The following is a 25,179-nucleotide window of genomic DNA, read 5'->3' as shown; positions in this document are numbered from 1 at the left end:
TCTTCCTTCTCCATTCCGCCGCCATTGATCTTCAAGAAGTAAAGGACTCCATTGATAAAGAAGATTCAAGGCCTACAAGTTCCACATGGAGCTACATCACTTTTTCTCCAGTGGCCAAGCTTACAACTGTGAGAGTTTTACTCTGTGTTGTTGCTACAAGAAACTGGTGCCTTCTCCAATTAGATGTTAATAATGCCTTTTTGAATGGAGATTTGTTTGAAGAAGTTTATATGGAACTTCCCAAAGGTTACAAGTCAGAAAATTCTTCCTTGGTATGCAAATTGAACAAATCAGTGTATGGACTTAGACAAGCTTCTAAACAATGGTTTTGCAAGTTCTCCACTACCCTATTCACCATTGGTTAAGGGTGTTCCTTAGTCATTCTACTAGTGTATGTAGATGACATCATCCTGTCAGGACCAAATTTTGCCTCTATGCAAGCTATTCAGACCCAATTGCAATCTATGTTTCAATTGAAGATCCTTGGCACTTTGAAATATTTTCTTGGCTTAGAAATAGCTAAATCCAACAGTGGTATCTCACTCTCCCAGAGAAAATACACTCTATCTCTTTTAGAAGATGCATGTTTCTTGGCATGCAAACCTTTCAATGAATCCCAACCTGAAGCTCAATCTTCATGATAGAGACTTACTACCTGATCCCTCAGTGTATAAAAGGTTAATTGGTAGATTGATTTATCTGACCATTTCACGTCCTAATATAACATTTGCAGTGAATCGCTTGAGTCAATTTATGAAAGAACCTAGAGTTCCTCACCTAAATGTTGTCCATCATCTTCTGTAGTATCTCAAATCTGCTCCAGGAGAAGGCTTATTTTTCCCTACTCAGAACTCTCTCAAACTCACTGCCTTTGCTGATGCTGATTGGGCTAATTGTGTTGATACCAGAAGGTCTACTTCTGGCTTTTGTGTGTTTTTAGGGAACAACCTTCTTTCTTGGCATTCTAAGAAACAACCAACTGTTTCTAAATCGTCAATTGAGGTTGAATATTGTGTTTGTCTTCTGTTACTATTGAAGTTGTTTGGTTGAGAAGGTTACTTCTTCACTTTGAAATTGATATTCCCTTTGTGATGCTATTTTGTGATAATAAATTTGCTATAAGCCTTGCCTTCAACTCTGCACACCACGAGCGGTCCAAACACATTGACATAGACCACCATTTCATCAAGGAGTTTGTTCAATCCAATGTCATCAGGCCTTGTCCATGTCAAGAGCCAACACCAAGTTGCTGATGTCTTTACAAAAGCTTTTCCAAGACCAGTTTTTGATAAATTCATCGCCAAGTTGGGAATGATTAACATCTATTCGCCAACTTGAGAGGGGGGGGGGGGGTATTACGATTCTATTGTAAATATAGCTTTAGTTAGTTATAATTAGGTGTCAAACTGTTATGACAGATTTGCAGTTAGTTAGTTACTCTTTCTATTTTTATTGAATCCTTTGTATATAAATCATTTCTTGTGGCACATTCACCAATTAATTCAATCTGTTTTCATTCTTCACTTTGATATCTGATAACCTTAGATTGAGATCTTGACTTTCCATGTTTGGTGTCTATTTTAAAAAGTAAGATTCCTAGTTTCTCAAGAATGTTTTCTAAGTGGTTTGTGATGAAAACTTTCATGTGGAAGAGATGAGAATCTTAATTTTCTAAGTTAATTTTTTTTCTATAAGTAAAAATATAATATTATTCTTATTAGATTATTTAATGTGATAAATAATTATAGTAACAGATAGTAATATCACGTATTTCTTTTTTGATAACGTATCACATAACTTTTTATTCTCAGAAAACTTTTCAAAAAGTATTTATGGACAACCAAACATTTATTTTAATTACAAGGTATCATGATTCCTAGGAATCATCATTTCTGCACATGAGAAAACTTTTCCCCCATCGAACACCTCCTTGATGTACCTAAATGAGAAATCACTAACATAATGGATCTAAAGTAGAGATATAAGATTAACTTGATGATTGAATGAAAAAAGGGGAGAGAGATATCATAAGTTCAAATCCTTCCCAATAATATTTTAACAAAAATTAACAACTAATATTTATCAATAAAAAAATAATAGATCAAAATTGACATTTATCCTATATTTGATTAAGGTGAAAAATATTAAAAAAATAAGTGAAATGAAATAAAACTTTATACTTTAATTCAAAACTTTTATCTTAATTGACTTTCATTACATTTCATTCTGCCTTACCAATTATCAAACATTATGTGTGTTTGATTTACCATAGAGACCTTCAAAAGACAATTGAATCAAAAGTCATTATGAACCAAATACATCCAAAATAAAATGTTTCAAGTTCTAAACACATGATTTGAGTAAAACGCCGTCGTTCCTTGTTCCGTTCCCTTCTTCTCTCGGTTTCCCGCTCCGCATACTCTGCTCTTCGTTCTTCCTCATTCCCAACCACATTTTGGGGTTTAGGGTTTTTCTCTCTCCTCTGCAATATCCAATTTCTCCCTCACTCTCTCTCCACAATCCAGTGACAATGATGTACAATGATCAGCAGCATCAGCACCAGCAGCACCAGTACCAGCAACAACAGCAGCAGCCTTTCCACCAGCCGCCGGGTCCGGAGTTCCACCGCGGACCGCCGCCGCCGTCGCATCCGCCGCCGATGATGCGGCAAGGCTCCGCCTCGTCGACGAACCTCGCCCCCGAGTTTCACCATCCCGGCCCCGGAGGGCCCCCGCCTCCTCATTACGATGGTTCGGTTTCGCTTCCTCTTCCTCCAATTGCTTCTCATTCTTGTGATTACGACTGTTGACGAACGAAGGGGATTTAATTGAACGTGAACGCGTGTTCGCTGTTGTTGTGATTTTTTGTATTGGTGGATAAACCCTGTTATATGGTGGTGTTGGGTGTGTGTGAGAGAGAGCTTTCAGAGAGGGAGAGAGTTTCTAGAGAAGTAGAGATATTTTAGCGAGGGAGAGTTTTAAGAGATGGAGAGAGTTTTTAGAGAGAGGGAAGGAATTTTGAGAGTTTTTAGAGAGAGAAAGAGTTTTGTGAGAGAGAGTTTCTAGAGAAGGATTTAGAGAGGGAGAGAGTTTTTAGAGATAGAGATTCCAGAAGAGAGTTTAAGAGAGGGAGATATTTCTTTTAAAATGTAATTAAAGAAGTGTTTGATTGGTTAAATAATGCATGCCTTGGGGTGTCTCAATGCTCTTTTTCTATTATTTGTTTTGTGGATGATATTGTCGTAGTTGGAAAGTGGAATGAAGGAGTGGATTGTGAACTTGAGTTGTGGACAGGAACTTTGGGGTTAAAGGGTTTTGGGTTAATTAGGTGTGTGGATGTGAGTTTGGTATGACTTGAGTTAGCAATGTTTTAGAGGTGGTGCTTATGAGTCGGGTGATTAAGGGAATGTATTGCATATGATTTGAGCTGGATGGGTGAAATTGAGAAATGCTTTAGGTGTAATATGTGATAATGTGTGTACTGAACACAAAAGAAAGTTGTAACAGACAAATTATATGACTGTTATGCTTGAGGGTGGGAGGGAAATGTTTGGCAGTAAAGTAGTGACAAGACTAGAAGACAAGTGCAGCAGTGATGAGAAATTGAGAATGCTGAGGTGGTTTATTCACTGGAGAGAAAGATAAGTGGTGTGTTTTCTATTCCGTTTCTATTGCAGCAGTGATCAGTAGAGGATAGATCTTTTTGACTAATAGATGTATATTTACTGTACCCATATACTGGTTCCCTCTCAGACCTGTTTTGTCTGAGTTTGGAACCATTTCTATGGTACCCATACTGCTGTAATATAGTACCTCTGGTACTTCTTTACATATCTATAAAATATTATCTTTGCCGATAAAAAAAAAATGTTGAACGTGAATCTAATGTGAGAGTTTCACGTTCTATGTGCCTCGGGATGTTCAATTTGCATAAAACAAAAAATTGACATTGGGAACAGATGTGTTAGGGAGAAAGTTGGGTGGCATTTGCTGAGGAGAAAATGATATAAACTTGCCTAAGGTACAAGTTAGGAGATAAACAACTAAGGTTTGAGTTTCAACTTTTAAAAGCTCTGGAATCTTCTGAAGACGCGACTTGTGAAATGTTTGTCATAATTTGATTTACTTGGTTTGATATGATTCACTCTTTGTAACCTTATTTTCTTTTGATGGAATGAATCATTTGTTTCTCTGTGCTTCTCTCCATATATGTTTACTTCTGTTTAATACTTGAGTGATTATGTTGTTCCTTCACCATGAATAATTTTTCTTTTATTTTATTTCTTAACGAAAACTGTGTTAATATTGCATTGCATGTAGGAGATGACGATTGAGGTGCTAGAAAAATTTCTATCCTTGTCTTGTTTTAATTAGTTCAAGGCGTTAAATTTATATATCTTGTGGAAATTTTGGGATTAGGTTTTTGGTGACTCTTCTAATTTGACAGTGAATGGTTTTTGCAGCTCACAGTGATAGCCATGGTGCAAAAAGAATACGAAAGCTTACTCAAAGGAAAGCAGTTGATTATACAAGCACAGTTGTGCGTTATATGCAGGTAACGATTTTTGCTTTGTAAAACGCTTGGAGCTGTATTGTAAAACTTTTTGACTTGCTCATTTCCATCTGTGGCTATTTCTATTGAAAATTTTTGGGTAATCTGAATCTGCCTTCAGATTCGTATGTCGCAGCGGGATTCAAGGGATAGGACTGTACTGCAACCCACCCCGGCAGCAGCAATTGATGTCAGTAAGCTTCGGTTTGATTTTGTACACTTTTATTTGTTTTAAGTTTGTATACTCTTTCTCTTCATTCAAATAAATTAACTTGATAACTTTAAAGGATTTTTTTATTGCAATGATCTATATGTATCCTTAGATCATAACCTTATGTTACTTTTCATGCAGATGTTGCCAGCAGTTGGCTATCCAGACAATCCATCCACAAGCTTTGCTGCTAAATTTGTTCATACATCTCTAAATAAAAATCGTTGCCCCATTAATCGCGTTCTTGTAAGTTAGATGGAAATGTTGTGAATGGCATGATGTAGTATATGTTATGCGGAATATCAGTTACAGATGTATCAGCTGTATGTTTTTCTGCTGCATTCAAACATTTCTGAACAGAAGCTGCTTGCTTCTCATTTAAATTGATTTTGTTATTTTTGGGTTCTAGAGTAGTTTTTGATTTACAATGTTTTCAACTATGTATATCAATGGTAAAATTTGCTGTCAATTCTTTTCAAATGTTTATGTACGGAACAAAATAGGTATTCAGTTAACTTATACCCTAGATTGGATAGAATAGCTAAGAATTTTGTTTGGTTAGTTTCACTTAATTAGTAAAACAAGTCAATTACATGTTAAATGTGGTTCCTGTTCAATTCAATAGTTGCCATTTACATATTTCCTTTTGGTTCTTTGACTGTCTTGTTATATGAAAATGGCTTACCTCTACAATTGCATGATTTAGGCTGTCATTACAGATTGCTGCCTTCCTGCTTCTTTTAGCAAATTGTTTGACTGCTTTATACACTAAATAATCTGACATATCAGTTGTGTTGTTTTATTGAATTTTCTTATTGTGAGATTTTTGTACACAATGATTTATTATGTCGGGTTGCAGGTAGACACATGTTTCTATAATGTCTTTCGATTAGTTTAAAAATATATTACTTATACATTTTTAATTTTTTGAATGTGCCACTGGATTGCATTTGACTTTGTGATGCTGCATCACTGTTTAATTTTCAAAAACAGTGGACTCCAACAGGCCGGCGACTTATTACTGGTTCACAGACTGGGGAATTTACTCTTTGGAATGGACAATCTTTTAATTTTGAAATGATTCTTCAGGTACACGACTTTAATTATTGTCTTTACATTATTATTGTAGTCATCAGTAGTTTAAAAGTACAAGTCAAAGGTGGATTTTCAAACACATGCAGGCGCATGATCAAGCAATCAGATCCATGGTCTGGAGTCACAATGACAATTGGATGGTCTCTGGTGATGATGGAGGCGCAATAAAGTAGATACATATTTTAATATATTTGTGTGGTTTCTTATAAACTATATATTGCATGTATTTATTTATGCAGATTTTGGTGGTTAAATGCACATATGTAATTATATTTGTATGTGTGTTGCATTTTTCTAGGTATTGGCAGAACAACATGAACAATGTTAAAGCCAACAAATCTGCTCATAAAGAATCAGTCCGTGATTTAAGGTAGATGTTTTATTTGAAAAAAAAAAGAAATTGTAACATGCTGAAGGGGAAAGGTTCTTTAACTCTTTTATAAACAGTTTCTGTAGGACAGATTTGAAGTTCTGTTCATGCTCTGATGATACCACAGTTAAAGTTTGGGATTTTGCACGCTGTCAAGAAGAGTGTTCATTATCTGGTAATGTGCTTTGGACGAACCATATCTGAAAATTCGTATCCTGTCTCTAATCTTGTCCATGTCCTGAAAACTGAATCTTAATAGTATTGTGTTTAATATATTTGTTGGGGTCTTAATACCAATAATATTTTGTTAATCTTTGCTTTATTTTAAGCTTCCTAATTGGTAATCACATTGCATTACTTATGCACTTGAAATTGGATTCTCTTTATGTTAAATAACCTTTTGTGTTTCTGTATGTTGGGTAGTTGATAGTAGAGGAATTGTAAATTTTAGAAATAGATGATCTGTTTAATTTTGAGAGTTATTCATGACATCGGTCGACTTTATCAGTTTGTTCTGGCATGTTGCTAAATTATTCTCATTCTCTTTAATTACAACCTCATCTTATTTGTTGTGCTGTTAATAAGTTCTTGTGAATGACTATTTTGATGGGGAGGCTTGTCTACTGCTGTGGGTTGAATGCTATCTAATTGACCATTTTTGTCTTTTAGGGTTGGTATTAATGATTTAGTTGATTTATTTGGAGTGACAGCTTGGTCCATGTGTGTGATTTACCCTTTGGGGTTGATGTTTGCTTTCTCTCCCTTTTTTTTCTTTTAAGATTTATTATTTGGTTTGATTCATCCTATAACCTGTGGAGTCAAGTATTTTGATGGGCTCATAATACAAGTATATAGAAGGAGTGGGAGAAGAGGGGCTGCGGGAATAGAAGAGGATATAAATGTGCCTAAGAAAGAAGGATGGAGAGGGGGATGCGAGAATCATGCAAAAGGAGGAGATGGAGAATGGTAATTTGGATTTTGGAGGGGGGAGTAACTGAAGAGGGGCATTAGACAATTCATGAGTAAAAATCTATTTGGCTAGGCTGAATAGTGACGCTGGTTTTTCCTCAGGATAAGTGTGCTATAGTCTCTAGTGTCTTATGTCCCATCTTGCTAGGAGCTCTGCTCCATTCATTGTTGTAGTTTCTTTTATTCTTCTCCTATATTTTACATTGGAAACAGAGGTTACCCCTCTAATTTAGCTATAATTCAGTATCAATAGTACTTCAGGTTTATCATTCCAATGCTGGTTCCTATCACATTTTAGATCTGGTTACCTTGCTTGATGTTTTAGCATTAAGGCCCCTTTGTCATTTTTAAACTGTGTTATCATAATGATTGAAGAGCGCTGGTGCCTTTCTTTTGTGTCATGAAGGGTCATTGATGAAGAATGTATTTCTAAATTTCAATTTTTAACAATTTTTTATATAACTGGAACATCATAAAGAACACTTTGTTGTGTAATCTGTTAGAAAAACTTTTTTTTTAATCATATGCAAAATACCAGTATGGTCATTAATGTCCAACACTAACTGCATGGGGAAACTTTCACAGTTCCAAATAAAATGGGGCCAATCTATCATTTCTACTTATTTTTATGTTTGTTCTAGATACTTAGTTTATTGTGCAAAGGTTGGTTTGCATCTTTGAATTTTCTTGGACTCACAATTATTCCTCTAGAGTTTTATATTTTCCATTACTTTTATTTTAAAATCAATCAAATTTATGTGATTACCCAATTAGTTCCTGGATTTAGGTTTTTCTAGTCTTAGAATCTGTTATGTGCTTATGCTTTATATTATTTTTTGTCTGTATGAGACCTAAACTTAGATTTATGATTGTGGCATTTGAACTCAGCCAGGCCATGGTTGGGATGTGAAGAGTGTTGACTGGCATCCTACAAAATCTCTATTAGTATCAGGTAGATGTTTTAAACATTTCTTTTATGAAATTTCTTGAGCTTGTGAAATTCAATAATGTGATTACATATCCTTTATTTGATTTTCACAATGCAGGTGGGAAGGACAATCTAGTGAAACTTTGGGATGCTAAAACAGGGAGAGAGCTTTGTTCATTGTGAGTGTAAATATCTGCTGATATCTACTGTTTCATGTGTTTGTTTGTGTTTATAGATTTATTCTTGTGTCATGCAGTCATGGCCACAAAAACACTGTGCTGTGTGTAAAATGGAATCAAAATGGCAACTGGGTGTTAACGGCTTCAAAGGATCAAATAATAAAGGTCGGTAAACAATCTTCATTATATAAATTGATGGATCCTTAATAGGGATTCGCCCGTCTTTTCTATTTTGGATTATTATCTAAACCTTTGAGGATTTTGAGTTTTATTTTTTCTGCCAATAAATATTTGTCATTTTTCCATTCAGCACTTCCCTTTGGTTTATTTCTTCTTTGAGACTTTCTGTTTTTTGCTCATCATTCCCCATTTTTTTCTTCTTTTAGTCCTGCTTTGTTATTTCTTTTTCCCTTTTGGCCTATTATATACAAGTGAAGATAAAAATAACAAACGAGTGATTTTGAGTGAATATTTTTGAGTGCACAGTTCATACTCAGTTAAATGATATATACACAGAGTTATTTAATTAATACAGAATACAGTTCGGAAGAAGGGTAATTAAACAGTCAAACTATCTCAATTTCCTAAATTACAATGACTAAAGCTAATTGCAAAGTGAGGTAGTAATTAAGTTGTTTATAAATTGTTACTCCCAACATATACATTTCCTAATCCCTGAGTATTAATATTCATATGTGCCTTGTATTTATGTACCTTGTATTTGCAGCTTTATGACATAAGAGCAATGAAGGAACTTGAATCGTTCCGTGGGCATCGCAAGGATGTTACTAGTAAGTGACATGTCTTTCTCTTGGAATCGGAATGGAAGGATATTTCATTGAAATTAGTGTTGTGATTAACATACCGCTGGGAATTCTCCACCCAGCATCCACCCATTACACATGGTTAATCACATGTGTAAATATGATTAACTTTGTCTTACAAGTAGTTTAGAGTAGATGAATGTGATTGTATACAATTATTGATCTGTACTTGTGGTACTAATGGTTACATATGCCTCACTAATGGTTAATAGTGTCATGAAGTTATTGAAATGTCTAATAGTGGTTAATTGCGCTGGTTAGATGCTGGGTGGATGTTTTCAGTGGGATGCTTATAATTTTTCTTGAAATTAATATATTCTGCAAATAAATATATGATGGATCCTCAGAGGTATATGAAGATAAAAACAGCATGCATCACCATAAACTTTTCAGCCAAAACAACATAACAGTGACTTTGAAACACTGCTTTGAGATGTCATAATTTTACTTCTGATATAGGAAAAAGTTCATTATGTATGCTTTTTCATAAATTTTCAAAAATCAATGTTCTGTAGCTGATATTAGATTAGTAAATCTGGAATTTTGATTCATTACTTGGCAATGGAATGAAATTTTATCAGGTTGTAGTAAAACTGAAGTTGAGTCTGAATGAATTATGTGACATACAATTTACTTGATTCTGCTTTAAGTTTTGATTCAAATTTGATTGAAATGATGATGTTAATTGGTGGAAAATGACCTCCAATTCAATTCACATCGGTATTCCTAGTGCTGTCTGGTAATAATGTTGCTACTTGCTAGGTGTGGATAATTGTATGGCCTGGATTTCTAGTCTAGTTAATAATCTTAACAAGTTACGGCTTTGAGTTATTTAGTTAAAGTATTACATGTTTGTTCTTTTATTAAGATTATGGCATCATATTCCTGAACTTAATAACTGTTTTGTTGGCTACCATCTTTACTTTGCATATATGCCTTGCCTATGTCTAAACTTGTTAGTGACAGACTGACAGTTACCATGGTTAAATTGCTGTCAACAAAAGGATCTTTTTGAGAACTTGAACTAAAAATGGTTAAATGATGCAGCACGTTAGTCTTGACTCCTGATTACATTTTTATCCATCGTAGGAGCACTTTGTGGTCACCTTTTTTGTTCTACTTTGTTTGCAGCAGCCCCTCAAATTTGAAATCTGTTCTATATCTGTATTGATTAATTATACTGTTTTCCATAACGTCATTATGTATTGGCTGCTGTATGTAGGAGTGTGCATATTGATATGCAACCTTTTGAATCCCCAAACAAGAAAATCAAACAGTTCCATATTATGGTGTTTATAATATTCTCAATGGCACTAGCACAAGGTCATGCTATGTATGCATGCACAAAGTTACTTAAATTGTTGATTACACAGTTAATGTTTGATTGGTTTACTGGGTGGTGTATTGTTACCAGGACTGTAGGGTAAATGAGTATTTTCTCTAATGCTTCTGCAACTGTGATAAAATGGAAAATAATTTCTGACTTTTGACACTTTTGTTAGCTTTGGCATGGCATCCGTTCCATGAAGAGTACTTTGTCAGTGGGAGTTATGATGGTTCCATCTTCCATTGGCTTGTTGGGTAAATTTGTTTTCTCATTTGCTGTCTTCCTTCTCTCTCTGCAGTTCATAAAATTATTTTATACAACATTCCTGTTTTTATCAGTTTTCTTATGAAGTTTCTTTTATTTGGTTGTATTTATTTGTTATTTATGAATTCAATTGGACTTGGGGTTTGTTTTGGTGAACAACTTCATTAAGCACTTATTAAATAATTACTTATCATGTAAGCACTTTTGTGTAAGTTTTTATAATTGAAGAGAAAATAAGGTTAAATTATTTTTGTAAAAGTTTTAAGCTGTTTTCACAAGTTATTATGGAGAGCTTATTGGAATAAGTGGAAAACAGGTTATGGATGTATCATAAGCTCCCCCCAAACACTTATATAAGTGCTTATGTCATGAGATAAGTCCAAATAAGTTGTAGATATAATGGAGCCTCAATCTTAGTCCAAATACAAGTTTTTAAATTAAATCAAAATAGGTACAAACTATCAATGACTGTGTCATACTATTAGAATGAATGTATAAAAATAACTGTTACAAACAGTTATTGTAGGACTGTTAGGACAGTTAGTATAAGCTAGCTACTTTTCTTTCACTAACATAATTTTGTTAGTTAGTTGTTAGTTAGTTTGTGATTAGCTTCAAGGTCTAGAGGTTTATAAATACCTCTTTTGTAACTGTATTAAAAATTAACTTTTCTGAATCAATAAGATCAGTTTTACTATTCTCTGTTTTGTTCTTTTCCCTGTTCTGAAACTCTGATATGGTATCAGAGCTTGTTTTCACGTAAAATTCACTTTCCTCAGTTTATCAAGCTTCATCTTCACAATCATGGCTTCTGCATCTCAAGGTTTTAATTCACATTCATTTCCGACGACAATAGCAGAAAAATTGGATGATTCCAATTATCTACATTGGCGACAATATGTTTAGCCAGTCATCAAATCGTATAAACTGCAGAGGTTCGTGGTTAATCTGATCGTTCCACCTCAATTTCTCACAGAGGATGACCGGATCATGGATCACACTAATCCTGAATACGAAGCCTGGGAAGTGCAGGACCAAACGTTGCTTGTTTGGCTTCAGTTGACACTCTCGAAGTCTGTCCTTTCTTGCGTGCTAGGCTCGAATCACTCCTATCAGGTATGGGAGAAGATTCACGAGCATTTCAGTCTTCACACCAAGTCTAGGGCACGTCAATTGCAAACGGCAATGCGTGCTGTCTCACTCGAAGGGAAAACGATGGATGAGTACCTTCACAAAATCAAAAACTATGTGGACGAGCTCGCCAGTGTTGGAGTTCCGGTTCGCCATGAGGAGCATGTTGATGCTATTCTTGAAGGTTTACCTTCAGATTATGCACCAGTGGTTTCCGTGATTGAAAGCAAAAAACATATGCCATCTATTGCAGAGATTGAGGCTCTCCTTTATGGCCATGAAACTCGCCTGGTTCGATACAATCACGACACCCAAATGCTTGTATCTCCTCTGTTAATTACACTCAAGGCCATTCATATGGAAGTTAGTTCAAAGCTAATGATTCCAGTGGTTTTAGAGGAAGTTATGGCAGAGGTAATGGTGGCTGCAATACATTGTTTGATCGAGGTGGTGGTCGCGGTGGTTCTGGAAGAGGCCGCGGTGGAGGTAGGTTTGCTAACTTCCAGTGTCAAATCTGCCTCAAGTATGGTCACACTGCTAATGTGTGCCACTTTCGTTCTGATATGAATTTTCAACCTCATGAGTCACTCACCTTTGTTGATCCAACTACACTCCAACCAATTCCTTATTCGATTGCCTCGGGTAGGACCTCTAACACTTGGGTTAATCCTAACTCCAAACCAGTTGCTCAGTCCTCCTGCCAGCCTAGTGTGATGCTTACCAATTCGACACCTCAGGGTAATGGTCAAGCTAGCTCAACATGGATTCTAGATTCAGGAGCTAGTTTCCATGTAACTGGTGAATCACAACATATCAAACAGCTGTCACATTTTGATGGACCTGACCGAATCTTTATAGGAAATGCCAAAGGTTTGAGCATTTCCAACACTGGTTCTTCATCATTTTTGTCTCCTAATGACTGTCATATTACTTTCAATCTTATACAATTAAAATATGTTGAGGTTTGCACCATTAAAGATCTCTGCTGAATATGAGCTAATGCTTGACAGATGGGAATTAGGTAGAAAATATCAGCTATTTTTTATTTCTAGTTGCGGCACCAGTGAGTTGAGTTTTCACAATATTTTATAACAGTTTCTGAAGTAGTTGGTTGTTTTCTGTTTTTTGTCTTTCTGTTTGTATGTATTTAGAGAGATTGCTTAAGTAGGCAGGTCTATTTTTTTATTTCTAGGTAAAACAGATGTTTCTTAGTTCTCACACCGGATAGTTTTTCTTAACATTATCTGTAAAGTTAATTACTTGTAATTTTGTGTAATTCGTTGTCTGTTCAAATTCCCCCCACCCCAAAGAAATATGGATGGTAGGTGTTCATTATTCTGATTATTACATTTAATGTATAAACAGGCATGAAACTCCACAAATTGAAATTTCCAATGCTCATGATAATAATGTGTGGGATCTTGCATGGCATCCTATTGGATACCTTCTGTGCAGGTGAACTTTATCTTGCTCTCTGCTATAGCATCTTATGATCCATAATGGATTTCTTTCTGTCTCTTAGCTTTTTGGATGCCCAATGTTCTAAAGCTAGTGTTCCATTTCCACATACCTGTCTTTCTGTTAATACTAAATCATGTAACCGTCTGTTTTTCAAATGTTTTCCAAATTCCAAAATACTATATTCTGAAGGAAATTGGAAAGAAACTCTGATGGCCATAAGTTTTTTCCAGTATAAGGATAGAGAATTGAATTTTCATATACTTTTGAATCTTTTGTTTTAATGTTAACATGTTATACAATTTCTGTACCCAAAATAGTGACATCTTAGTTGCAGTGTTGTTAAATGGTGGTGCTGTGGCTGCCATGGCAATTTTAAATGGGAGACCCACTATGGCTGTGCCATAGGCCGCAATGGCATGTTTATATGGCATAATTTTGGCCTTATTCCTTCTTCCATCTGCCATTTACAACACGTTAGTTCTTAGTTCTTACAATCACATATTTTGCAGATACATAAATGTTCCTGAAAGCTTTTTTGGTAGACATTTTGTAATCCTCTAATTGATCTGTTGATATCTAAAGAAAGTAATAATAATGGCTAATTCTAACTTACTGGAGTATCATATTTTCTTGTGCAGTGGCAGCAGTGATCATACAACAAAGTTTTGGTGCAGAAATAGGCCAGGAGACCCTGCCCGTGATAGATTTAACACTGGCATGCCAGGTTATTTGATTTCCTTAAAGGCAAATTAAGCAGCATATTATTTCATGTCTTCTTCAAAACTAAATCATTAACCCTTTTGATGCCAATTTTCATTTAGTTATTGGACTATATTGTTTGATGGGCTCAGATTGTTTTCCTCTCAACATTTCATGATAATGTGAATCCTTATAAATGCACTCTGTTAGTGTTGAACATTTGCTTTAAACTTGAGGTAGAGGTTGCAATATTTGAAGGCCCTTTGTTGTAGGATGAAGATAATTGTGGGTGGTAATTCTTATAGTTAGAAACACTTCCTGTTATGAAAGACAACTGGTCAAATGTCTGACATTAGTTTGAATTCGTTCATCTGTCAGGATATGCTGACCAAAATCCTGTTGTTGGTCGGATGGGTGGTAATTTTACAATAGCTGAAGGCCCAACAACTCCAGGACCATTTGCCCCTGGGTTGACTCGAAATGAGGGTACCATTCCAGGTGTTGGAGTTGCAATGCCCTTATCTATTCCTTCTCTTGACATGCCTCAAGGGGAGCAGAAGCAACCCCATCCTGTTTCAATGGGTGCTCCTCCTCTTCCCCCCGGTCCACATCCCTCCCTTCTTAATGCCAACCAACAGCAACCATACCAACAGAATCCTCAGCAGATCCCACAACATCAACACCAGGCTCTACCACAACAGATGGGTCCTTTGCCTATGCCTCCAAATATGCAACAACTACAGCACCCTTCCCATTCTCCCTTCCCTAATATGCCTCGCCCTCCACCCCAAATGCCTATTGGCATGCCAGGATCTATACCAGGGATTTCATCAGTGCCTACATCACATCCAATGCCAATGCCAGGTCCAATGGTACGAGTTCTTTGGAACTTTTCTCTTATTCTGATTTTTCCTATAAAATATAGTAAAGCTATGTGGATTTAGCTTCTTCCTGAAGTGGTGTATTGTTTGAGTGTTGTATTGGTGGTGGCTGTTGGGGGCTGGATGTTTGGTGTTTTTGTTGATCTTTCATTAGCATGATAAAATGTTTCTTTTCATAATCTGTGAGGGATGTAATTGGAAATCTTGTGGACAATAGTTGGAAAACGTTTGTACACTTCTAAGAAGCTCAAACTTCCCCTTATTTTGGTGATTCTTAGGGCCCTTTCAGTTTGAGAAATCACTTTTTGTTTCATAAATAATTACAAATGTGCTATCTTTTATTCACTTAGGAAGCCTGATACCTAGTATGATATGATACACATGTGTGGATGTGGATAAGGAAAATTTTAAAAATTCAAGATACATGTCCAACATACGTTTACACACACACACACACAATATTTGTTATTAAGTTACCAATTACTCATTAGTACATAAACATCAATATTCAATATATGATCATAATTTACAAAATAGATTGTAGTAAGCATAGTTGCATATCTTTCCCCCATCCATCTTAGGATATAATTTTTTCTACTATGAACATGTCAAAATATACAATTTCCCTGCCCAAGTTGAAGTTGGCATATCACAAAAAAACCTTTTTAACAATAAATATGACAACAAAAAACTTCAGAACGAAGTTGTATCCTGAGCTGTATCTTAGCTAAAATGGAGTTATATCGGGTAATTTATTTTTAAAAAATATAAAAAAATAATGGATACTTTTTGGGTATGTATCAGGATGTATTGGATGCTTATCAGTGTTGAATATGTGTTGGACACCGACAATTTTGCATTTGGAGTATTTGGGCTTCATAGGTGTAAACAGGAGTATTGTTGCTTGCATTGCTTTCTGTACAAATCTTTGAAAACAGAGAACTTGGAAAAGCAATGTGGCATTTTATTTATTTGTTAAATAAACAAATGAAAACAGAACATGTTTTCTTAACCAAATTAGGGCCTTATGTTTTCCTGCGTGCCTTAGCTCATTAATTTGAGCCTATGATATTACCCCCCAGCTTTTCTTTAAAATAAAAATAGAAAGGTTTTATCTTACTCGAATAGAAAGATGCATTCTCATTGCACAAATAGGACATAGAAGCCATCTTTCTGTACTTGTCTCACGTGCCTGCACTGCAATAATCATATTTTGCCACATTCAGACCTCTCTGTAACGAATTAAGAGTTTCTAATTATTTGGAGGGCATTTGTGTGATAAGGAAATGATTAAATGAGTTAATCAGTCGAGAATAATATTTATGGATGCTAGCTGGTACAACATCATTCTTTGAGGAAGACTAAAGACTATAATAAAAAATTAAACCATTTAAGAAATTGTACTCTAATTTAATAGATTAGGGTGGATAAGATCTCTGTAATCAAGTTTGATGCACATTTAACAGCACCATTTGATTTTTTTTTTCCTTCAGGGAATGCAAGGGGCGATGAATCAGATGGGTACTCCAATGCCACAAGGTCCTTATGTAGGCATGAATCAAATGCATTCAGGATCCTTGCCTACAAGTGGAGGGCCACCTCTTGGTGGTTTTCCAGGCAACTTGCCAAATATGCAAGGGCCATCAAATGCCAATTATCCTCAAGGTGCTTCATTTAACAGACCTCAAGGTGGCCAAATGCCTCTGATGCAAGGGTATAGTCCTTACCAGGTAAGATAGTATGCTGCTTCATGAACTACTAATTGTTACATCATGCTAGTCAGTTTGTTCAAAAGTTGAAACTTTTGTTTTTTATCCTCTTCCCTTATCGTAAATTATATGGTTACTGGAGTTGTGTTTTGATAGCTATTAAGTAGTGCACATGTCTGTCTCAAAGAAAGAAAGTAGTGCACATGTCAGTATAAATTATTTCTGTTTACATTCTCAACAATAAGAGATGTTGCGTACTTTCTCATTTTATGTATTTCACAAATAAGAGATGTTGCTTGATGATAGGAATGAAGCATTGCAGTGGATTTCGTATAACAAATTCCACTAGAGGTGTTGAGCTGGCGAAATAGGATTGGATTGTAGGAACATGCTGTCTGCCAATTCCTTTCTGTTATATTGCTGTTATCTTGTCCCTTTCTGTTATATCCTTTTCTTTATTCTGTTTTGGTGTAAATCAGCAAGGCTATCTTGCTATGTAAGTAGGTTGTTGGTGGAAGGCAGATATGAAAAATACAAAATGCTTTCCTTTTCCTTTTGCTCTGGAGGTTATTGCTCAGAAGAAAAAACTCAATGAGTTAGATACAACACAGGTATTTAAAGAGTTCTGACTTGAGAAACTAACCACAACCACCTCTAACTAACTTTTAACAAAATGTAAACTAACTCTAACTACCTCTAACAGAATGTCACTACTTGGGTGCAATTTAGTGAAAACTCAGCTCTTACAACATATACACTGCTGTCTAATACTAGATGGGTGCAGTTAGCAAGTGCTAACTGCCCTTACAATTATGAAACAGAACTGTTTACACAGTTATGTATTTACATACTCCAATACCCCCCCTCAAACTCAAGGGGAAAAGTTTTCAGAAGAAACACTCTTCACATTGAGTTTGCCTCGAAGAACTTCAAACCTTGAGGCAGAGAGAGGCTTAGTCAGGTCAGCCCACTGATCCTGAGCTGGAACATGAACAATACTGAGCTGCTAGGCCAAATTTTTTTCTCTTAAGAACACATCAATTTCCATGTGTTTAGTTCTGCTATGAAAGACTGGATTATGAGCAATGGAGACTGCACTCTGATTATCACAAAAAATAACAGGAGTAGTGAAAGAGACTTGCAACTCTGTCAGCAAAGTATAAATCCAGGTTAACTCAGTGGAAGTTTGAGCTATGCTGCGATATTCAGCTTCTGTGCTGGACCTAACAGTAACTTTCTGTTTGTGAGACCACCAAGATAATAAATTTTGGATCGAGAAAGATGGCAGCTCCTGAGGTTGAGCGCCTATCATGCACATCAGACGTCCAATCAGCATCACAAAATGCTCTAATATTCAAGGGCTTTGCAATAGAGGTTGGCTGAAGTAGCAGACCATGAGACAAGGTCCCTTTGAGGTATCGTAAGATTCTTTTCACCACTGTCCAGTGAGAATCTAGAGGAGCAGCCATAAATTGACAAACTTTATTGACAACAAAACTGATTTCAGCTCTAGTAAGGGTAGCGTATTGCAATGCACCAACCACAGACCTGTATAGAGTAGGATCATGAAAAGCATCAGCCCTATGTTTAGATAGTTTGCAATTAGAGACCATTGGAGAAGAAATGGAGTGAGCCTCAGTCATATTAGTTTTACGGAGTAAATCTTGAATGTATTTGCTCTGAGTCATCAAGATAGACTTATTGGACAGATACTTGATTTCTAGGCCCAAGAAGTAGTCTAAATGACCAAGCTGTTTAAGAAAAAAAACAGTATTAAGTTTGTCTCTAAGCTGCTGAATCAAAGAGGTTGAGCTGCCTGTCAAAATTATATCATCCACATAAACCAGCAAATAAACAGTATGCAATTGATGCCGATAGATAAACAAAGAGGAATCACTCTTGCTTCCAACAAAACCAAGTTGTAGTAAAGTGGACTTAAGTCTATCAAACCACTGTCTGGGATCCTGTTTTAAACCATAGATGGCTTTATTGAGTTTACAGACTAATGACCTGTCAGTAACTTACAAATCCAGAAGGTTGTTTTGTAAAAACAAGAGTCCCATTTAAAAAGGCATTATTCACATCAAGCTGAAACAATTTCCACCCATAGGACAGACCAAGAGTAAGGATAATTCTAATGGTGACAGGCTTGATCATAGGTGAAAATTTTTCATGAAAATCAAAGCCATGAACTTGATGGAACCCCTTAACTACTAACCTTGCTTTGAATCTGTTAACAGAACCATTAGCATTTTCCTTAACCCTGTACACCCATTTAAGCCAATAGCCTGCCTATTAGGAGGTAATGATACCAATTCCCAAGTATTGATCTTCATCAAGGCATCATATTCTTGCTGCATAGCAGAGCCAATCATCATCTGCTAGAGCTTGTTTCACAGTCTTAGGCTTATAATGAGTGAGAAATAGTGAAGGGTGGAGTCTAGGATTGTGAATACCAGATTTAGATCTTTTTTGCATGGGGTGAGTGTTAATTGGAAGAGAGGTAGATGGAGTAACAATGTCTGAAGTGGATGTAGGAATGGTAGTGAACTCAGAATTTCAATGTTCAGCAGAAATGGATGTAGAAGAAGTAGATGTTGGAGGTACAAAGATAGTAGTGATGGGAGAATGAGTGGGCAAAGGTGAAAAACCAGGAGGAATGAGAAGAACAGAACCTAAATCAGTGGGTGGTATAGTTGCAACACAAGGTGGAGATAGATTAGGACTGAGACTAAAGTAGGAATCCAGACTTTTTGTGGAATTAGAGGAGGAAGAAAAAAGATCAGAGTAAGAAAATCTTAACTCATTAAACACGACATCCTTAGAGATGTAAATCCTTCCAGAAGGTGACAACCACTTGTAGCCTTTGTGAGAAGAAGAGTAACCCAGAAACAAGCACTCTCGAGACCTAAAATTAAGTTTTTGTGTATGATATGGTCTTAGCAAAGGAAAACATGCACACCCAAAGGTTTTGAGAAAGTGATAATCAGGCTCTTTATTGAACAAGGCAACAAAAGGAACAACAAATTTAAGAGTAGTGGTAGGTAGCCTGTTAATTAGGTAAACAACTGTTGTGAAAGCATAGTCCCAAAACTGTAGAGGTAAAGAAGCATGATGCAACACAGTTAAACCCAAATCAACTATGTGTCTGTGTTTTCGCTCAACAATACCATTTTGATGATGAGTGTGAGGACAAATTAGTCTATGGGAGATGCCAAATGAGGCTAGGAAATTAGAGAATGGTCTGTATTCACCTCCTCAATCTGAGTAAATACTCTTTATCTTGGTATTAAGATGTAACTCAACCATAGATTTGAAATTTTTGAAAACAATGGTTTCAGCTTTGGACTTTATAGGAAAAATCCATGTGTACCTAGAGAAAGCATCAATGAAGGAAACATGATATGTATAACTAGCATATGAGGGGACATGTGAAGGTCCCCACAAGTCAGTGAAAATAAGCTCTAAAGGGGAATATAAAAAAGTGGAATTGTGAGAAGGTAGTCTATGAGCTTTACCCATATGACAAGAGGAACATAATTTTGTGAAGTTTTTATTCAAATGGGAAATGTTACAATGATTAAGAACAATTTTCATAACATGATCATTTGAATGACCTAACCTAGCATGCCAAAAGTTGGCAACATTGGTAGAAGAAACAACAGATTTTGAGCCTATATTAGAGCTACTATTGACATTTGCAGTTGAATGAGAGAGGTCAGCATTTGTAACTGGAACAGAGTGGACATCAGCAGGGATGGACTGCCTTGAAGTTGAAGATTGTTAAAAGTATAGAGGTCATCAACACCCACAAATCCTTGAAGGAGGACCTTATGTGTCTCCTGAGATTTGACAAGACAAACATGAGGATGAAACTCAAAAAACACTGAGTTATCTTTGGCAAATTGACTCAGTTAAAAGATTTTTCGAAATAGAAGGATGTAACAATTTGTGAAGTTTAAAAGTTATACTAGTATCAATAGGAGAAATAAAGGTTGAGGAACCAGTTTTAGAGATACTTAAACCTTTACCATTGCCTATAAAGATCTGATCTGGGTCATCAAAATGGGTGAACTGCTTAATGTTTTGATAATCACTAGTAACATGAAAACTAACTCCAGAATCTGGTATCCAAGTGGAGCCAGCTGAAGCAGTCCCATCAGAGGCTGAGTTTGTGAGCATAACACTGGGCTGATTATGAGCTGAGCTTGTTAACTTAGAATTGGGATTAACCCAAGTGTTGGAGGTTCTAGGTGGACCAGCTGAATAAGGAATGGGCTGCATCGTAGTAAAATCAAAAAGAGTGAGGGACTCATGTGGTTGAAAACTAACATCTGTCCTGAAATGAAAAATTTGGCATTGGAAGTAAGCAAAACGACCACCACTGCGGCTTCTGCTAGAGCCACCACCCCCACGTCCAGTACCTCAATCAAAAAAGGTACCATGGCCACCGCTGCGGCAAGACGCTCGATAACCACCAGTTTTGTAGGTGTTTGGATGCGAGTAGCCTTAAGTGTAGTTTAGCAATGCAGAACTGGTTGTTTGAGCATCTCGATTGTAGCGTTTAAGACGAGTCTCACAGGGAGTACGCTTCTTACTCTCGATAACAGAGATGACTGGCGCGTAATTTGATGGTAATCCTTCGAGGAGCGCATCAACATACTCCTCGTGACGAACCGAAATGCCCACGCTAGCTAATTCATCAACGTAGCCTTTGATTTTGCGCAAGTATTCCAAAACTGATTTTCCATCAAGACTGACCGCGCGCATGACAAATCGAAGTTGTTGCGCATGAGATTTGGTGTGGAGGCTAAAGTACTCATGGATTTTGTCCCAAACTTGGTACGAGTGATTGGAACCAAGAACTCTCGATAATACGGACTTCAAAAGTGTAGATTGTAGCCAAACAAGAAGCGTTTGGTCTTGAACCTCCCAAGTTTCATATCCTAGATTAACTCGATCAGCGATCATCTTTGGTGAGGTAACGCAGAGGAACGATGGGATTAACCACAAATCGTTGTAGCTTGTGCAATTTGATCTCTGGCTCTATGTGTTGATGCCAGTGCAGATAATTGGAGTCATCGAGTTTCTCTGCAACCGAATTGGGAAATGACTAAAACAGAATTGGAAGGAGCGGAAGCCATGGACGCACTGTAGGAAGCTTCGCAGAAGCACAAGTGCTCGAAAAAATGGCTCTAGATACCATTTTCGATAAACTGAGTGAAAGTGGGAGAGAAAATGAAAAAGATAAAGCTGATATTATTGCTCAGAAGAAAAGACTCAATGAGTTAGATACAACAGAGGTATTTAGAGAGTTCTGACTTGAGAAACTAACCAAAACTAACTTTAACTACTTCTAACAGAATGTAACTACTTGGGTGTAGTTTAGTGAAAACTCACAGCTCTTACAACATATACACTGCTCTCTAATACTAGATGGGTGCAATTAGCTCTTGCTAACTGCCCTTACAATTATGAAATAGAACTGTTTACACAGTTATGTATTTACATACTCCAATACTAGCCCTCGAAGCTAGGCTTGTGTGTCCTTTATCTTCTCACTTCCTAACACTTGATCATAGAATTTATTCAAGATCTGTCAATGATAAATCCATGTCTTTTTATTTCTCTCTGGTCCCTTGATTAAATATTTATACACAATCAAGTGCCTAGAAATGCTTGTTGCTTATCCGTTTGAGAGGGGGAGGGGGGCTGAGAAATGTGGTAAATGCCAATAGATGGTCCACTTGATGTTGCTTGGGCTGGCGGGCAATGGCCATGTCTGCATACGACATTAGGGCACATGGGTTGTATCTGATGAGGCAGGGCACAAGGAAATAGGAACATTATCACACGTCCTCAGCATTCCAAAGGCCGTTTCTTCTTTGTGACTTCCTTTGACAGTGATATCATTCTCAGTTCATATTTTAACTTCTAACACTGCTGATGTTTCATTTGGTGCTGTTAATGCTTTAAACTGTCATAAAAGCAATAAAGCCACCAGCCCCGCCTTATGAGACAACCAGGACCCCTATTGATTCATTCTTTGTCAGTAGATGTCCTTCCTGATGGCATGAAATTAGTTGTGAAGACAAGGATTGAAACTTGGAAAAAGTTCCATTCTCAAAGGAGAATGATTCCAGCTTTTATGAATTACACTCAATCCTGACATCTTTTACCATTTTTTCCTCATCTTGGTGTTGACGTGCTATGAGATCTTAATTTACCGTGATGATTTTTCTAGTGACATTACATTGTACCAAATAGGACCATTATCTAATTTTCCTGAGACATGCCATTGCTTAGTACATAAATTAAATTTGTTGGATGTGTGATGCCAGTGGTTATATGATCATATTCCTAATTAATTTGTTTTGTGAAGTGGACGGTCCAATTCTGAAGGGAAATTAATTCTTGTTTTATTTTTTGCAGTCTGGTAATCAATCTGGGATGCCTCCAAACGCACAACCATAGAATAGGAAATTGCTTTCTTCCTTCATAGGTGTAACTTTATCTCGTGATTTCGGTCCCTTTCTGTATAATTCATGTTTTGATCTGATGCTGAAGCTTCACATAAATAAATTGTTTCTCTTTTCTTATCTCAATGATTTGTACTTTACCCCTTTTGATGTGAATGATTTCATATTTTAATTAAGGTTTACAGTTAGGTTAGCAAGACGTAATTTACATTCTACATATTTGTTTGACTATTAACAGCATTTTAAATTCTCAAATTATTAATTACCACTAAATTTTTCTATTTTTTTCAATTCCCTATCAAATTTTCTAATTTTCTTGTTTCATAATTTTCTGCTTAATCAAATTAAGTTTTCTTTGATAAGATTTCAGCGTTGATATTGACTAGCTTGTTTAAACTTTTAAAAACGTGATTCTAAGAAAAGTGTTTCTAAAGCAAATAAGATTTGTTTTAAAAAAAATAATCTTAAAACTGCTTTTTTTTAATAAATAATTTAGACAAACATCAAAAAAGTAAAAAAAAAAAGTTATTTTATTAAAGATGCATTTTTTCTAAAAAAAAATTGAATTTAAACAAACGGGCCGGAAATGGAAAATTGTTATATTTAATTAACTGGAAAATTGTTATATTTAATTAATGGGAATTACCTAAGTAAAGTGGTAAAAATTGATGCTCATCTTCTCTGTTTGCGTTGTTTTCTCCATTGAGCCTCTGCCACTGTTGTTTGTGCTGTTGTCACGCCACCACCTTGGTTGCCTTGTTGTTGTCTGTCGTTGTCATTGTTAGTAGCTTTCTCCTTTTTTTTACATTCACGGTGGTGGGATTAAAGATCTGGATAAGGTATACAACTTGACAATATGTATGTCTTATACGAATTGATAATCCGTTTAAATTGGTATGTTTTATATGGATGGTCAATCTGTATGTTTTATACGGATTACTAATTTATATATTTACTTTAATTTATTTTTTCAAATTGAGTTAAAAAAAATAATTTTATAATTATTTCAAAATTTTAAATACAATAATATTTTTGTTTAAAATTTGCTTTTGTAATAAGTAAATATTGTTGTAAATTTTTTTGTGTAATTTTAATTAATTATATTATTTTTTGTAGTTGATTTTTATTAAGAACTGAAGTAATTTGTTTATTTTGAAACAAATGTGTATATATATATATATATATATATATATATATATATATATATATATATTATTGTGATTTAATTATTTTTAAAAAGTATTAGTAAATTACAATTTGTTATATTTGTTATTTTAATTACATAGTTATTGTAATTTTTCATTAAGAAGTTTAGTAATTTTGTTATATTTGATATTTTAAAAAGTGTTTTATAAATTTGTTAGATATGATAAATTTTAAATGTTTATTAGTATATATTTGAAAATTTAGTATTAAATATTCATACGGAACTATATAAATAAAAAAATTTCATTAGTATAAAAAATTTAAAGTTATTGAGATAGTAATTTGTTGAAAAATGAAATAGTTATTTGTTAGAAATAAAAATCAAAATTGTAGTTTTATTTTGGTCATTACTTTAAGTTTTTATTAGAACTAGTGTTGTCGATTCTATATATTTGAAAAAAAAATTATATATGCATTTATCAATATATTAAAGTAAAAAAAAAGTTAATGAAAAAATAATATTTTTTTATGAATTATTAAATTGGGATTGATTAGAGGGCGAGCCTTGGTGCAGCGGTAAAGTTGTGCCTTGGTGACTTGTTGGTCATGGGTTCGAATCCGGAAACAGCCTCTTTGCATATGCAAGGGTAAGGCTGCATACAATATCCCTCCCCCATACCTTCGCATAGCGAAGAGCCTCTGGGCAATATGGATCATGCAAATGACGAGGTCCATGAATAGCTTGAAGAAACAACTGCTGATGATGTGGCGACTGATGCTGCGGGTTTTCTAGGTGGATCCCACGACACACCAGTGATGTGGCGACTGATGCTGCGGGTTTTCTAGGTGGATCCCACGACACACCAGTGTTGCAAGATTATGTTTATCATGTGGTCGCGAAAGTTTGGAATGGAGAGGCATTTATAATTTTAAATAAATATCATTTTCGTAAGTA

The 25,179-nt window shown here is 35.6% G+C and overlaps 1 protein-coding gene across 2 annotated transcripts; it reads left to right on the top strand.

The window, feature by feature from the left end:
• Positions 1–2,339: 2,339 nt before the first annotated feature.
• LOC114388310 (flowering time control protein FY-like) lies at positions 2,340–23,282 on the top strand. Of its 2 annotated transcripts, none has more exons than XM_028348727.1 (18): positions 2,340–2,750; positions 4,463–4,554; positions 4,673–4,741; positions 4,904–5,008; positions 5,756–5,851; positions 5,944–6,026; positions 6,156–6,227; positions 6,305–6,402; positions 8,089–8,148; positions 8,243–8,303; positions 8,381–8,468; positions 9,031–9,094; positions 10,630–10,708; positions 13,215–13,304; positions 13,949–14,034; positions 14,388–14,881; positions 16,384–16,620; positions 23,032–23,282. In XM_028348727.1, exons 1-18 carry the CDS (start codon positions 2,531–2,533, stop codon positions 23,071–23,073), a joined length of 2,136 nt encoding a protein of 711 aa, XP_028204528.1. In that variant the 5' UTR covers positions 2,340–2,530; the 3' UTR covers positions 23,074–23,282. The 2 variants fall into 2 exon arrangements, with proteins under 2 accessions (XP_028204528.1, XP_028204529.1); XM_028348728.1 differs by having other exon boundaries at positions 4,673–4,745.
• Positions 23,283–25,179: the final 1,897 nt, after the last annotated feature.

The sequence above is a fragment of the Glycine soja genome, chromosome 15, assembly GCF_004193775.1.
Source record: "Glycine soja cultivar W05 chromosome 15, ASM419377v2, whole genome shotgun sequence".
Classification (NCBI taxonomy): Eukaryota; Viridiplantae; Streptophyta; class Magnoliopsida; order Fabales; family Fabaceae; genus Glycine; species Glycine soja.
This window is presented reverse-complemented; position numbering and strand designations above follow the sequence as displayed.

Bases quoted from the DNA above. Each gene is read 5' to 3' on its own strand.
- LOC114388310 (XM_028348727.1), top strand. From the start codon at position 2,531: ATGATGTACAATGATCAGCAGCATCAGCACCAGCAGCACCAGTACCAG. The intron at 5,009-5,755 runs GTAAGTTAGATG...TTTCAAAAACAG, and splicing joins GCCCCATTAATCGCGTTCTT to TGGACTCCAACAGGCCGGCG. The intron at 6,228-6,304 runs GTAGATGTTTTA...TTTTATAAACAG, and splicing joins GAATCAGTCCGTGATTTAAG to TTTCTGTAGGACAGATTTGA.